This window comes from Pelophylax lessonae, assembly GCF_965119305.1.
Source record: "Pelophylax lessonae genome assembly, chromosome: 2".
NCBI classification, from domain to species: Eukaryota; Metazoa; Chordata; class Amphibia; order Anura; family Ranidae; genus Pelophylax; species Pelophylax lessonae.
In genome coordinates, this window is record NC_138769.1 from 493,408 (window position 1) to 507,715 (window position 14,308).

Below are 14,308 nucleotides of genomic sequence, written 5' to 3' on the forward strand. Positions count from 1 at the left end.
TCCCCCCCCCCCCCCCGAGTCATCAGTCACCTCTCCTCCCCAACACAGCCCCCCCCGAGTGATCAGTCACCTCTCCTCCCCAACACAGCCCCCCCCCGGAGTCATCAGTCACCTCTCCTCACCCAACACGGCCCCCCCCAAGTCATCCCTCACCTCTCCTCCCCAACATGGCCCCCCCGAGTCATCCCTCACCTCTCCTCCGCAACACGGCCCCCCGAGTCATCAGTCACCTCTCCTCCCCAACACAGCCCCCCGAGTCATGAGTCACCTCTCCTCCCCAACACAGCCCCCCGAGTCATCAGTCACCTCTCCTCCCCATAATCCCCCCCCCCCCCCCCGAGTCATCAGTCACCTCTCCTCACCCAACACGGCCCCCCATTGAATCAGTCACCTCTCCTCCCCCAAACACGCCCCCCTGAGTCATCTGTCACCTCTCCTCCCCAACACGCCCCCCCCCCCCCCGAGTCATCAGTCACCTCTCCTTCTCCAACACGGCCCCCTGAGTCATCTGTCACCTCTCCTCCCCCCTCCCCCAACACAGCCCCCCCCCCCCCGAGTCATCCATCACCTCTCCTCCCAACACGCCCCCCCCCCCCCCGAGTCATCCATCACCTCTCCTCCCCCAACACAGCCCCCCCGAGTCACCCGTCACCTCTCCCGCCCCAACACAGCCCCCCCCCCCCCCCCGAGTCATCCGTCACCTCTCCTCCCCCAACACAGCCCCCCCGAGTCACCCGTCACCTCTCCCGCCCCAACACAGCCCCCCCCCCCCCCGAGTCATCTGTCACCTCTCCTGCCCCAACACTGCAACCCCCCCCCCTCCCCCCCGAGTCATCCGTCACCTCTCCAACACCACCCCCCCCCCCCCCCCGAGTCATCAGTCAGATCCCTACCAAGGGTGGGGGAGGGGGGAAATATCAGCACTCACCTTCTCCATACTCATCTTTTCTGGCATAACGATGATGCAGCGATATCCCTTCACAGCCGCCGCGAGGGCGAGACCGATCCCTGCAAAACACCCCGATACACCTTACTGCACAGGGACTGTCTGTGTTCCCTCCTCTCCCCCATCACCTCACTGCACAGGGACTGTCTGTGTTCCCTCCCCTCCCCATCACCTCCCTGCGGATCGGGTAGACAGATTATTGGGCGGGGCTGGGGATGACCCAGCGGTCATGGTGCATGAGGGCACTAATGACCAAGTAAGAGGAAGGTGGAGGATCCTAAAGAACGATTTCAGGGACTTAGGTAATAGATTGAGGAAAAGGACCTCCAAGGTGGTTTTCTCTGAAATACTGCCTGTACCTCGAGCCACACAGGAGAGGCAGAAGGAGATTAGGGAACTTAACAAGTGGCTGAGGAATTGGTGTAGGAAGGAGGGGTTTGGGTTCCTGGAGAACTGGGCTGACTTCTCAGTCGGCTACCGGCTCTTTAGTAAGGATGGGCTGCACCTTAATGGGGACGGTACAGCTCTTTTGGGGAAAAAGATGGCCACCAAGTTGGAGGGGCTTTTAAACTAGGAGACGGGGGGGGGGGGGGCAGTGGTAGAGTCAGTCAGGAGGGAACTAAGGCCAGAGAGTATCATTGGGGGCAGAAGCGACAGCAGGTCTGTAGAGTCTAATATTGGGGGGTCTAAACAGAAATAAAACTAAGCATTATGCAATATCAACTTCCGTGAAACTAAGAGGGGTATATGCTAATGCCAGGAGCCTAGCTAATAAAATGGATGAGTTGGAAATGTTAGTACATGAGGAGGACATAGACCTTGTGGGAATAACGGAGACTTGGTTCGACCCCTCACGTGACTGGCTAGCCAATATCCAAGGGTATTCGGTGTACCGGAAGGACAGGGTAGGAAAAAGAGGGGGAGGGGTATGTCTCTATGTCAAGAACAATGTAAAGGTGATAGAGAGGAGTGACATTACGGAAGGGATGAGCATGGATTTAGAATCTGTGTGGGTAGAACTCCATAGGGAAGGAGAAAAGGGAAAAGTAGTTGTGGGGGTTTGCTATAGGCCACCTAACCAAGGGGAGGAGGTAGAGCTGGAATTTTTAGCACTTTTGGGTAAAGTGGCAAGATTGGGATCAGTCATCATAGTTACATAGTAGGTGAGGTTGAATAAAGACAATAGTCCATCTAGTTCAACCTGTGTAGGTGTGTGTGGCCGTAATCATCTCTCATACCCCTGAATGTTCTGATCCTTGAGATGTAAGTCATATTGGGGGACTTCAATTATCCCGACATTGACTGGGATGAGGGGACTGCACACTTACAGAAGGCCCGTCTATTCACGGAAACCTTACAGGATAATTAGAGGTCACAGTTGGTGGATTCTCCTATTAGAGAAAACGCAGTCCTGAATCTATTGATCACTAATGACCCAGACATAATCTCGGAGGTAGGAGTCCAGGACAACCTGGGATCTAGCGATCACAGGATGATCACATTTAGTGTAAATAACAATATAACAAGGCAAGTGGGGAACATAAGAACCCTAAACTTCAGAAGGGCAAACTTTCCAAAATTGTACTCATTGATGGAAAGGGTAAACTGGGACCAAACCCTGGGATCCCTGACCACAGAGGAAAATGGGAATGCTTTAGGAACATATAAAACAAATGCATCTCACAGTGCATTCCTATGGGAAAAATTTAGAAGAGACAAAGCCAAACCTGGCTGGCTAAACCGTAGCGTTAAAAAACTTATTAGGGGAAAAAAATTGGCCTTCAAGAAATATAAATCAGAGGGCACAGTATCGGCTTTCCAGCAATACAAGGAGGCAAATAAGAAGTGTAAACACGAAATCAAGATGGCTAAAATCAACTTTGAGAGACAAATAGCGGAGGATAGTAAAAAAAAAAAAAAAATTCTTTAAATATATCAACAGCAAAAAAACTAGGGCAGAGCATATTGCACACATAATTAACAATGATGGGGGGATGGTTACAGAGGACACTGAAAAAGCAACCGTGCTGAAAGCTTTTTCCTCGTCAGTCTTAACTCAGGAAAAAGGAGGGGTACACTGACCACGACTGTATGGGATACACTGACCATGACTGTATGGGGGTACACTGACCATGACTGTATGGTTAGTAGTAATACACAGGACTTGCCACTATGGCTAACAGAGGGTGAAATCAGGGAAAGGCTGGATAAAATTACACAAACAAATCACCAGGCCCGGATGGCGTAAATCCGAGAGTACTCAAAGAACTCAGTAAGGTTATATCTAGACCACTGTTCCTGATCTTTGCTGACAGTATTAGGACAGGAGATGTACCAGGGGATTGGAGGAAAGCTAACGTGGAACCAATATGCAAAAAAAGGGGCAGAAATTATAGGCCGGTCAGTCTGACATCGATAGTATGTAAACTTCTGGAGGGGATGATAAGGGACTATATCGTAGAGTTTGCTAAGGACAACAACATCATCAGCAGTAATCAGCACGGGTTTACAAATGGGCGTTCTTGTCAAACCAATCTCTTAACATTCTACGAGTAGGTGAGCTGTGAGCTAGATAGGGGCAGACCAGTGGATGTGGGGTACCTGGATAGGGGAGATCAGTGGATGTGGTGTACTTGGATTTTGCTAAGACGTTTGATACAGTTCCCCACAAAAATTTGATTTATAAATTAAGGGCGACAGGCATCGACCACAAGGTTTGCTCTTGGATACGGAACTGGTTAAAGGGGCGTGTCCAAAGGGGGGTAATAACGCATACTAAAGACTGGTCTGGGGTGGTAAACGGGGTCCCCCAAGGCTCAGTCCTGGGACCAACCTTGTTCAATTTATTCATAAACAGCATTGAGGACGGGATCAGGAGTTCGATATCAGTTTTTGCAGATGACACAAAATTGGGCAGGGCAATAACTGCACAGCATGAAGCAGATATCCTACAGAATGACCTGGACAAAATAACGGAGTGGGCAACAACATGGCAAATGAGGTTTAATGTGGAGAAGTGTAAGGTTTTGCACTTAGGGACCAATAACATAAAAGCACAATACACGTTAGGAGGGGAACCTTTGGGGGAATCAAAAATAAAGATCTGGGAGTCCTGGTAGAGGATAGACTAGGCAACAGCATGCAATGTCAAGCGGCAGCTGCCAAAGCCAGCAGAATATTAGCATGCATAAAGAAAGGGATGTATTCCAGAGTTAAGACTATAATCCTTCCACTTTATAAAACTCTGGTCCGACCGCATCTGGAGTATTCTGTCCAGTTCTGGTCGCCAGTCCTCAGGAGGGATGTGTTGGAGCTGGAGCGAGTCCAGAGAAGGGCAACTAAACTTTTTAGGGGATTAGAGGACCTTAATTATGAAGAGCGTTTAGAAGCACTTGATTTATTCTCCCTGGAGAAGAGACGCGTGAGAGGGGACATGATATCGATTTACAAATCCCTCAACGGTGACCAGAGCATAGAAAAAAAACTATTAATTCGCAAGGAATGCATGAGGACACGAGGGCATACACTGCGATTAGAGAAGAGATTTAACCTCAGGCTACACAGGGGGTTCTTTACAGTAGGGGCTAAAAGAGTGTGGAATTCTCTACCACAAATGGTGGTAACTGCGGAAAGTATGGCTACTTTTATAAGACTCTTAGACTTACATCTCAAGGATCAGAACATTCAGGGGTATTAGAGATGATTACAGCCACACACACCTACACAGGGGGAACTGGATGGACTATTGTCTTTATTCAACCTCACCTACTATGTACCTACTATGTAACCACACTGCACAGGAACTGTCTGTGTTCCCACCCCCCCCCCCCCATCACATCACTGTATACACACGCCAGGGGAACCTACTCACGGGAGGGGCGCACAGACACCAGCCAGGGACATGCATAAGTTGCCTCCCCCCCGGGGTGTGTAGCTAATGAGGTGCAGGGGGCCAAGCACAACCCAGAGGCCCATGGTGCCATGATGCAGCCCCCCCCCCCTTCTCTGAACCCCATTCCAGGTTGCAGCTTCCCTCTCCAGGTACTCTCCGCTCGTTGGGCTGGACGGCGCCTGCTACACTCCGGGTCCTGAACTGGCCTGCAGAGGGGGGGGGGGGGGGGGGAGCACACAGTGGGTGGGGCTAAATTATGCCACATTAGGTGCCGCTTTTTAGTCTTTTTTTCTTCTTACACAATTTGAATTAAAAAAAAATTACAATTAATGTTTTACATAGTTTTTTTCCCCCCCACAATGCTGTTGGGGAGGGGGGGGGGGGGGTTGGTGTGAGATATTAGTGGTCCAAACAGACCCCTGAAGTCTCATTTTTGAGAAAGTGAGGACAGATTCCCCACCTCCTCTCTGCAGCCTCAGCTGCACTGCAGATGGAGACGGCCATATGAGGCCCACAATGATGGTTACCTTCAGATTACCAAAAATCCGACTCATTGGGGGCGTGTCCGTCTTCCGGGATGTGAGGAGCGTTTTTAGGCAGCTCCGCCGCCACTGAATAATCCACCACAAAATCCACCATCCGCACTCATACAGACCTCGCTCCATCCCCTAACGATGTCTGGAAGCCTCCTGACCCCACGGACATGGTGAAGTACGGTAGGGATGTCCCACCGTCCCCGGTGAGCCGCAGCTCCGGTTCCCCTGGACAGGCCCAAGATGGCGCCCGTACTCCATCTCCGGGGAGCTGCACGGATGGCAGAACCTACCCTGTTGCAGATCATGGACGCCATTAAGGGATGCCAGGCCTCACTGACCTCTCACATAGACGCCCTGTGGGTGGATTTCGCCCTCCTCAAAGATAATGTGCACAATAATCTACGTTTTTTGGGGTTCCCTGAAGGGGCAGGAGGAGGACAGGCAGGGGACTTTCTCCTGGACTAAATGCGCAGGTCCCTGGGACCGGACACCTTTACCCTACTCTTTGCTATTGAGAGGGTCCACCGAGTCCCCTCTCGTGCTCCCATCCCAGGGGCTGAGCCCAGACCATTGCTGGTGCGCGTTCTACATTTCAGAGACAAGGATGCTGCCTTGAGGAAAGCCAGGGAATTGCCGGATCTCAGGTTTAATAATAACATTACCATCTTCCCCGATTTCTCTGCCACAACACCGAAACAAAGAGCTGCGTTTTTGAGTGTGAAAAAGCGACTTAGAGACCGGCATCTTCCTTATAGCATGCTCCATCCTGCAAAACTCAGGGACCGACACCTTCCTTATAGCATGCTCCATCCTGCAAAACTCAGGGACCGACACCTTCCTTATAGCATGCTCCATCCTGCACAACTCAGGGACCGACATCTTCCTTATAGCATGCTCCATCCTGCACAACTCAGGGACCGACATCTTCCTTATAGCATGCTCCATCCTGCAAAACTCAGGGACCGACATCTTCCTTATAGCATGCTCCATCCTGCACAACTCAGGGACCGACATCTTCCTTATAGCATGCTCCATCCTGCACAACTCAGGGACCGACATCTTCCTTATAGCATGCTCCATCCTGCAAAACTCAGGGACCGACATCTTAGAGGATATTAAGGCGGCCTTTGTCTCCTTTTTTCAATCCTTGTACACATCTCAGGTTTCCTATATCCCCTGAATGAGCTGGATGCATATTTACAACAACAAGTCCCTCTAGATACGCTCAATGACGCTGATAGGTTAGCCTTGGAATCACCCATCTCCACTGAGGAGATTGCAGCAGTGATGACCTTCGCTGCCAATAAGACTCCGGGTTTGGATGGCTTTCCCATTGAGTGGTATCGAGCTTACTCGGAACTCCTCACCCCGCGCCTGTTGGCCATATACTGATAAACTGAAGCTTTTGATAGTGGGGTGCTTCCGACCTCTCTTCGAGAGGCCCTCATAGTTCTAATTCCTAAGCCGAACAAGGACCCCAGATATTGTGAATCTTATCGTCCTATTTCCTTAATTAATGTGGATGTTAAGATTTTGTCTAATGTCTTATCCCGCAGAGAGAATTCCATCATTTCTAAAATCATCCACCCAGATTAAACGGATTTATCCCGGGACGCTCTACGGCAATAAACCTGCGCCGGCGATTCACGAATCTTCAAATCCCTACGGAGGCTCCAGACACCAGGGTGGTGGTGTCTTTGGATACTGATATCTGTGGAATAGTCCTACCTGTTTGCGATCCTTGCACGGCTTGGTTTTGGGTCAGAGTTTATTCGATGGGTTAGACTACCGTATGACTCTCCAATGGCTAGACTTCGTGTTAATAGCAGTATCACTGAGCCTTTTTCTGTGTGTCGTGGTACCAGACAGGGGTGCCCTTTGTCGCCCCTGTGGTTTGCCATGGCCATAGAACCATTGGCGGCCCTACTAAGGAGGGAAGAGAGAATACGAGGTTGTAGGGTGGGAGACTGGGTAGAGAAAACGTCCCTATATGCTGACATGCTTCTTTATTTGGCAGATCACGAGGAGTCGTTGACGGTGGCCCTGGAGGTGATTGAAACATTTGGGAGATATTCTGGGTTTAAAGTCAACTGGAATAAGTCGGTGGTCTTTCCTTTTGATCCTACCGTCATCTAACATAGTTATTCCACATGCGCTTCAAGTGGTTCCCAAATTTAAGTACCTGGGGGGTGACGGTTCAGAAACCTATACAAGCTTATGTAGATAATAATATTACTCCGTTGATACAGAGACTAAAGCCTCGTACACACGCAACGAATTTCCGCCGACCGGTCGTCCGTATTTTGTCCAGAATGTGCTCTAGACTGCACAGAAATTTTCCCGCACGACAGAATTCTACTTCAGAAGTGATGTCATGTGTTGGATTGCTTTCTTTGTGTTCTTTCATCTCTGAGCATGCCCAGTCTTGCTCATAAGATTTTTCCCCATCGAAATCTGAACTAATGAGACGAAAATCGGATGTGTTTTGACAGTCGACAACAATTATATAGCCTGCACACCAGGATTTTTTCGTCTGAAAAGTCGGAGTGGGTTGTCGGAAAGCACCATACTAACAAGCCGAAAATTGTCAGATCGGTCGTCAGACGAAATATCCCGGCCAAATTTCTACTCGTGTGTAGGGGGCTTTAAGTTGACTCTGTTAACCTGGGTCAAGTTGCCTCTCAATCTGATGGGGAGAATTAATATTTTTAAAATGATATATTTACCCAGTTTCCTATATCTTTTTTGGCAAGCCACGGTGTATCTCCCTAAATCACTTTTTAGAGCTATCAAGACCATACTCATGTACTTTATTTGGGGAAGGAAGCCGGCCAGGATTTCCCTGCATACGTTGAAGCTCCCTACCACGGCGGGGGGTCTGGCGGTCCCTGACCTCCAGGCCTACTATCTAGCATCCCAATTGAGTCATGTTCATGCCTGGTTCTTCCCTGTCCTCCCCAATGCGGTGCTTACTACTTCGGCGGCAGTGATGGGATCCTAGGAGGCCCTCCTGAATTCCCTGTATAGGAAAGGTCCATACCCCTCCGGTGGGGTGGGGGATCTTGAGGCTCTCACATGAAATTACTCATATTTGTAATAAACGCCTGGGGGGATCCTCCTTTAATCAATCTCCTAACACTCCGTTGTGGTATAACCCAGGGCTGCCAGAGTTGTATAAATTATCGGATCCTCGGAGATGGGCGAGCTTTGAACTGAAATATGCATACCAGTTGTTTGAGGACCATGCGTTCAAGTCCTTCCCGGCCCTTCGACTGGAACTAGGTGTACCCTCTACCTGCTGGTTTCTTTATCAGCAACTTCGGCATGCGGTGGCAGCGCAATTTGGCCTTAACGGGGGTGCACTTGTCGACAGCACGACTGGAGAGGGAATTTATGGATGCTGACGATGGGAAACTTATTTCTAAATATTACTCTTTGCTCCTGATGGATCAGGAGAATAAACTGTTGTGGAAAATGTGATTGTGGACATTTCTTTAGTTAAATAGTCATAATGTCTCCCAGTGTCAGTTTTAGCGGTAATCGCTATTCACAGTGATTATTGCTTTAACTGTCATTGCAGGAAAGACCTGTTAGTGAAAACCTTCCATTGGATGAGATGGCACAATACTTGTAGCAAAGAGTCCATCGCACAAATATATACCCGCAGTTCGGGGCCCCGTACTGCGGAGATATGTTTGTGATATGGCATTCTTCTCATTTTAGCAAGATTAATGGATGGCATCTTTTAGTCATATTCGATCCGTATGAGAAACTGCTGCTATTATCTTATGCAGATAAAGCCTCATCAACTGGAACAATTAGAATGGTCACTATCAAATATGATTTATATGAATCATGTTTGATAAGACCCCCTAACAGGTATGAGTCCATGTTTATGGATTGACATGAATGAACGATGAGAAGCCATGTGCTATGTTACAGTTGGGATTCCCTTTGTTCAGTCGTGTCCATTCATGGGCATCTACTCTACAGTTCCTATTGTACTTTTTGAATGTATACATGTTCTGTGATTGGTGGTTTTGGAGCCACTCCCTGTAACCCCCTTTTGTTAAATAAACTTGCTGTGTTTTGGAGGGCTCAGTTACTCAGGAAACCTCCAGATAGCATTGAATTGACTACAGCAAGCATGTCTGTTCATTTCTTTGCTGCCGAGCAATTGGATAACCTTATACAAAAGAGCGGTACATTGTACTTTTCAGTACAAGGGTTTAATGGCGTTTGGCACGTATTAATATCCACAAGTGAGCTTTCCAGCGCATCGAGTGAATTTCTATGTTCCAAGCCCTATTAATTTCCACGACAAAACTGACTAAACTTAAAGGCCGTTGGTGTTCAGAGCTGCCACAGTTGGAGGAGGAAGCCTGGGACGAGCTGCTTGAGTCCCAGTTTGCTGGGATTATAGCGGCCGGTGACAGACTGATACAACTCAATTACTTGCACAGGATTTATTATACTCCGCATAGATTACACCACATGGGTAGGCTTCCCTCTGCGGAATGTCACCGGTGTCAGGCACCCAAAGGTGATTTTTTTCATATGGTTTGGGCATGCCCTAGGGTCCAGGACTTCTGGAAGGGAGGGGGGGGGGGGTGTTGACTCATAGAAGAAAAGCTGGCTCTTCCGAATGTCTGCTCTCCTGACAGGTGCCTACTCGGGAACCTGGCCAAGGAAGACCTTCGGCAGTCTAAGAAGGTGTTATCCCGTATCCTATTCTTTTACTCTAAAAAGAGGATTGCACTGCAGTGGAAGAGTCCTGATCCCCCCTCTGTGGGGGCTTGGGTTTCCCATTAATAATGCCTTGCCTCTCTACAAGCTTACATATTTGGCTAGGGGTTGCCTGAAAAAATTTGATAAAATATGGTTGGTCTGGGTAGACTCGGTCTCGGGAACCCTGGAGGTGTAGGAGGGTTTTAGATTGAGGGGGAAAATCCTGAGCATTAACCACTTGCCGACCGCCCACAGTATATTTTCTGCGGCAGTCAGCCCCTCCTGGGCAAAGTGACGTACTACTACATCACTTTGCCCAGGAGCCTGTAGGGGGCGAGCATGCACCGCTGGAGGCGCGCTCCCGCCCCCTCTCGTTCCCCTGCATCCCCGGGCGAGTGACCGGCGGCTCCGATGTCCGCCGGTCACTCGCGATCTCCCGCTGGAGAGGGAGAAAGGCAGGCGGATGATGTAAACACAACCGTCTGTCATTCTCCCTGTGTAACTGCAGAGATCATACAGTCCGGTTATGTAGGATTGTATGTCTCTGTGGTTACATCACAAGCCACGCCCCCCCACAGTTAGAATCACGCCCCTAGGGACACACTTAACCCCTGCATCTCCAATAAAGTTAACCCCTTCCCTGCCAGTGTCATTATTACAGTAACACTGCATAAGACAAAAATCTTTCCCTTAGTTAGCAAATGCAATAACTTTTGTGCAAACCAATCAAAATACACTTATTGCGATTTTTTTTACCAAAAATATGTAACAGTAAAGTTAGCCCCATTTTTTTTGTAGAATGTGAATGATGATGTCACACCGAGTAAATAGACTCCCAACATGTCGCACTTTAAAATTGTGTCCGCTCTTGGACACGGAGAGGAGGCTGGGGTGACGTCAGCTCCTCCCACTGTATAGAGCAGCCATCACCGCCAGAAGCACCACGCTGGGACCGGAGAGCCCGGGAGGAGAGGAGGAAGGGGGGGGGGGCGGAGGGGGATGTCAGTTCCTTCCTCTGTACAGGGCAGCCATCACCGCTGGAGAGCCCAGGAGGAGAGGAGGCAGGGGAACGGAGAGCCCAGGAGGAGGGGGGGGGGGGGGGACAGACGTCAGTTCCTTCCTCTGTACAGGGCAGCCATCACTGCTGGAGAGCCCAGGAGGAAGGGGGGGGGGGAACGGAGAGCCCGGGAGGAAGGGGGGGGGGCAGACGTCAGTTCTTTCCTCTGTACAGGGCAGCCATCACCGCTGGAGAGCCCAGGAGGAGAGGAGGCGGGGGAACGGAGAGCCCAGGAGGAAGGGGGGGGGGGGGACAGATGTCAGTTCCTTCCTCTGTACAGGGCAGCCATCACTGCTGGAGAGCCCAGGAGGAAGGGGGGGGGGGGGAACGGAGAGCCCGGGAGGAAGGGGGGGGGGCAGACGTCAGTTCTTTCCTCTGTACAGGGCAGCCATCACTGCTGGACGCACCGCGCTGGGACCTTACAGCCTCCAGATTGCGCCCCCCCTACAATATTGATAAGGAGATATTAGACTGTAAGCTCTGATGATCCGGGCCCCCTGTATTGTACTGTCTGCCCTCATGGTGTAAAGTGCTGGGTAAACTGTCGGTGATATACAAATCCTATATAATAATACATTGGAGGATATAAGGGGGGGGGGGGGAGGGGATGTAAGGTGTGCTGGTTGGAATGCTGGGTAGCAGGTGTGGGACCGGTCTCCTATTATCAGAGAGACGCCCTGAGGACTGGAACATCCTCACCTCCATCAAACACTGGGGGAGGGGGAGGCTCTGGGTAAAATGTGACAGGGAGGAGGTGGGAGAGCTGAGTGCACAGTAATTACCCCCCCAGGCTCTGTCTGCTGTGCTCAGGTATAGGCGGCTGATAATTTACCCCCCCGGGGCTCAGCACATAACTGAACCCGTGTCACCGCTCTGCATACAGGATCCACCGCTCATCACATGATACAAATGTTATAAATGGAGTTGCAGTTCAGGGAGTAAAATAAGTATTTGATCCCCTTAGTAGTTGGTGGAGAAACCCTTGTTGGAAGCACAGAGGTCAGACGTTTCCTGTAGTTGGAAGCACAGAGGTCAGACGTTTCTTGTAGTTGGAAGCACAGAGGTCAGACGTTTCTTGTAGATGGAAGCACAGAGGTCAGACGTTTCTTGTAGATGGAAGCACAGAGGTCAGACGTTTCTTGTAGTTGGGAAGCACAGAGGTCAGACGTTTCTTGTAGATGGAAGCACAGAGGTCAGACGTTTCTTGTAGATGGAAGCACAGAGGTCAGACGTTTCTTGTAGATGGAAGCACAGAGGTCAGACGTTTCTTGTAGTTGGGAAGCACAGAGGTCAGACGTTTCTTGTAGTTGGGAGCACAGAGGTCAGACGTTTCTTGTAGATGGAAGCACAGAGGTCAGACGTTTCTTGTAGTTGGGAAGCACAGAGGTCAGACGTTTCTTGTAGTTGGAAGCACAGAGGTCAGACGTTTCTTGTAGATGGAAGCACAGAGGTCAGACGTTTCTTGTAGTTGGGAAGCACAGAGGTCAGACGTTTCTTGTAGTTGGGAAGCACAGAGGTCAGACGTTTCTTGTAGATGGGAAGCACAGAGGTCAGACGTTTCTTGTAGTTGGGAAGCACAGAGGTCAGACGTTTCTTGTAGATGGAAGCACAGAGGTCAGACGTTTCTTGTAGATGGAAGCACAGAGGTCAGACGTTTCTTGTAGTTGGCGCCCAGGTTTCCACACATCTCAGGAGGGATTTTGCTCCACTCTTCTTTACAGATCTTCTCTAAATCCTTAAAGTTTCTTGGCTGTTGCTTGGCAACTCGAAGTTTCAGCTCCTCCATACATTTCTATAGGATGAAGGTCTGGAGATTGGCTAGGCCACTCCATGACCTTAATGTGCTTCTTCTTGAGCCACTCCCTACAGTCCCCGTCCCCCCCCTACACTCCCCCACCCCTCCTACACTCACCGTCCCCCCCCCCTACACTCACCGTCCCCCCCCCTACACTCACCGTCCACCCCCCCTACACTCACTGTCCCTTCACCTACAGTCACCGCCACCCCTACACTCAGGCACAGAGGTGAAAACATGATGCTTTGGGGATCTTTCTCTGATAAAGGTACAGACTGACTTTGCTGCATTGAGGGGCCAATGGGCGGAGCCAAGTATTGTAAAATCTTGGATGAGAATCTTCTTCCCTCAGCCAGAACACTGAAGATGGGTCAAGAAACGTCTGACCTCTGTGCTTCCATCTACAAGAAACGTCTGACCTCTGTGCTTCCATCTACAAGAAACGTCTGACCTCTGTGCTTCCATCTACAAGAAACGTCTGACCTCTGTGCTTCCCAACTACAAGAAACGTCTGACCTCTGTGCTTCCCAACTACAAGAAACGTCTGACCTCTGTGCTTCCATCTACAAGAAACGTCTGACCTCTGTGCTTCCCAACTACAAGAAACGTCTGACCTCTGTGCTTCCCAACTACAAGAAACGTCTGACCTCTGTGCTTCCACCTACAAGAAACGTCTGACCTCTGTGCTTCCCATCTACAAGAAACGTCTGACCTCTGTGCTTCCCATCTACAAGAAACGTCTGACCTCTGTGCTTCCATCTACAAGAAACGTCTGACCTCTGTGCTTCCATCTACAAGAAACGTCTGACCTCTGTGCTTCCAACTACAAGAAACGTCTGACCTCTGTGCTTCCATCTACAAGAAACGTCTGACCTCTGTGCTTCCCAACTACAAGAAACGTCTGACCTCTGTGCTTCCATCTACAAGAAACGTCTGACCTCTGTGCTTCCATCTACAAGAAACGTCTGACCTCTGTGCTTCCATCTACAAGAAACGTCTGACCTCTGTGCTTCCATCTACAAGAAACATCTGACCTCTGTGCTTCCATCTACAAGAAACGTCTGACCTCTGTGCTTCCCATCTACAAGAAACGTCTGACCTCTGTGCTTCCATCTACAAGAAACGTCTGACCTCTGTGCTTCCATCTACAAGAAACATCTGACCTCTGTGCTTCCATCTACAAGAAACGTCTGACCTCTGTGCTTCCCATCTACAAGAAACGTCTGACCTCTGTGCTTCCATCTACAAGAAACGTCTGACCTCTGTGCTTCCATCTACAAGAAACATCTGACCTCTGTGCTTCCATCTACAAGAAACGTCTGACCTCTGTGCTTCCCATCTACAAGAAACGTCT

At 49.8% G+C, this 14,308-nt stretch overlaps 1 protein-coding gene across 6 annotated transcripts in view; it reads right to left on the reverse strand.

Moving 5' to 3' along the window:
• The window catches only part of CBS (cystathionine beta-synthase), a 69,726-nt gene that overhangs the window by 45,347 nt on the left and 10,071 nt on the right, over window positions 1–14,308 (reverse strand). For all 6 annotated transcript variants that reach the window (XM_082247281.1, XM_082247279.1, XM_082247283.1 and 3 more), the window contains exon 5: window positions 929–1,008. In XM_082247281.1, the coding sequence (XP_082103407.1) occupies window positions 929–1,008 (80 nt within the window). The remainder of the gene's footprint in view (window positions 1–928; window positions 1,009–14,308) is intronic.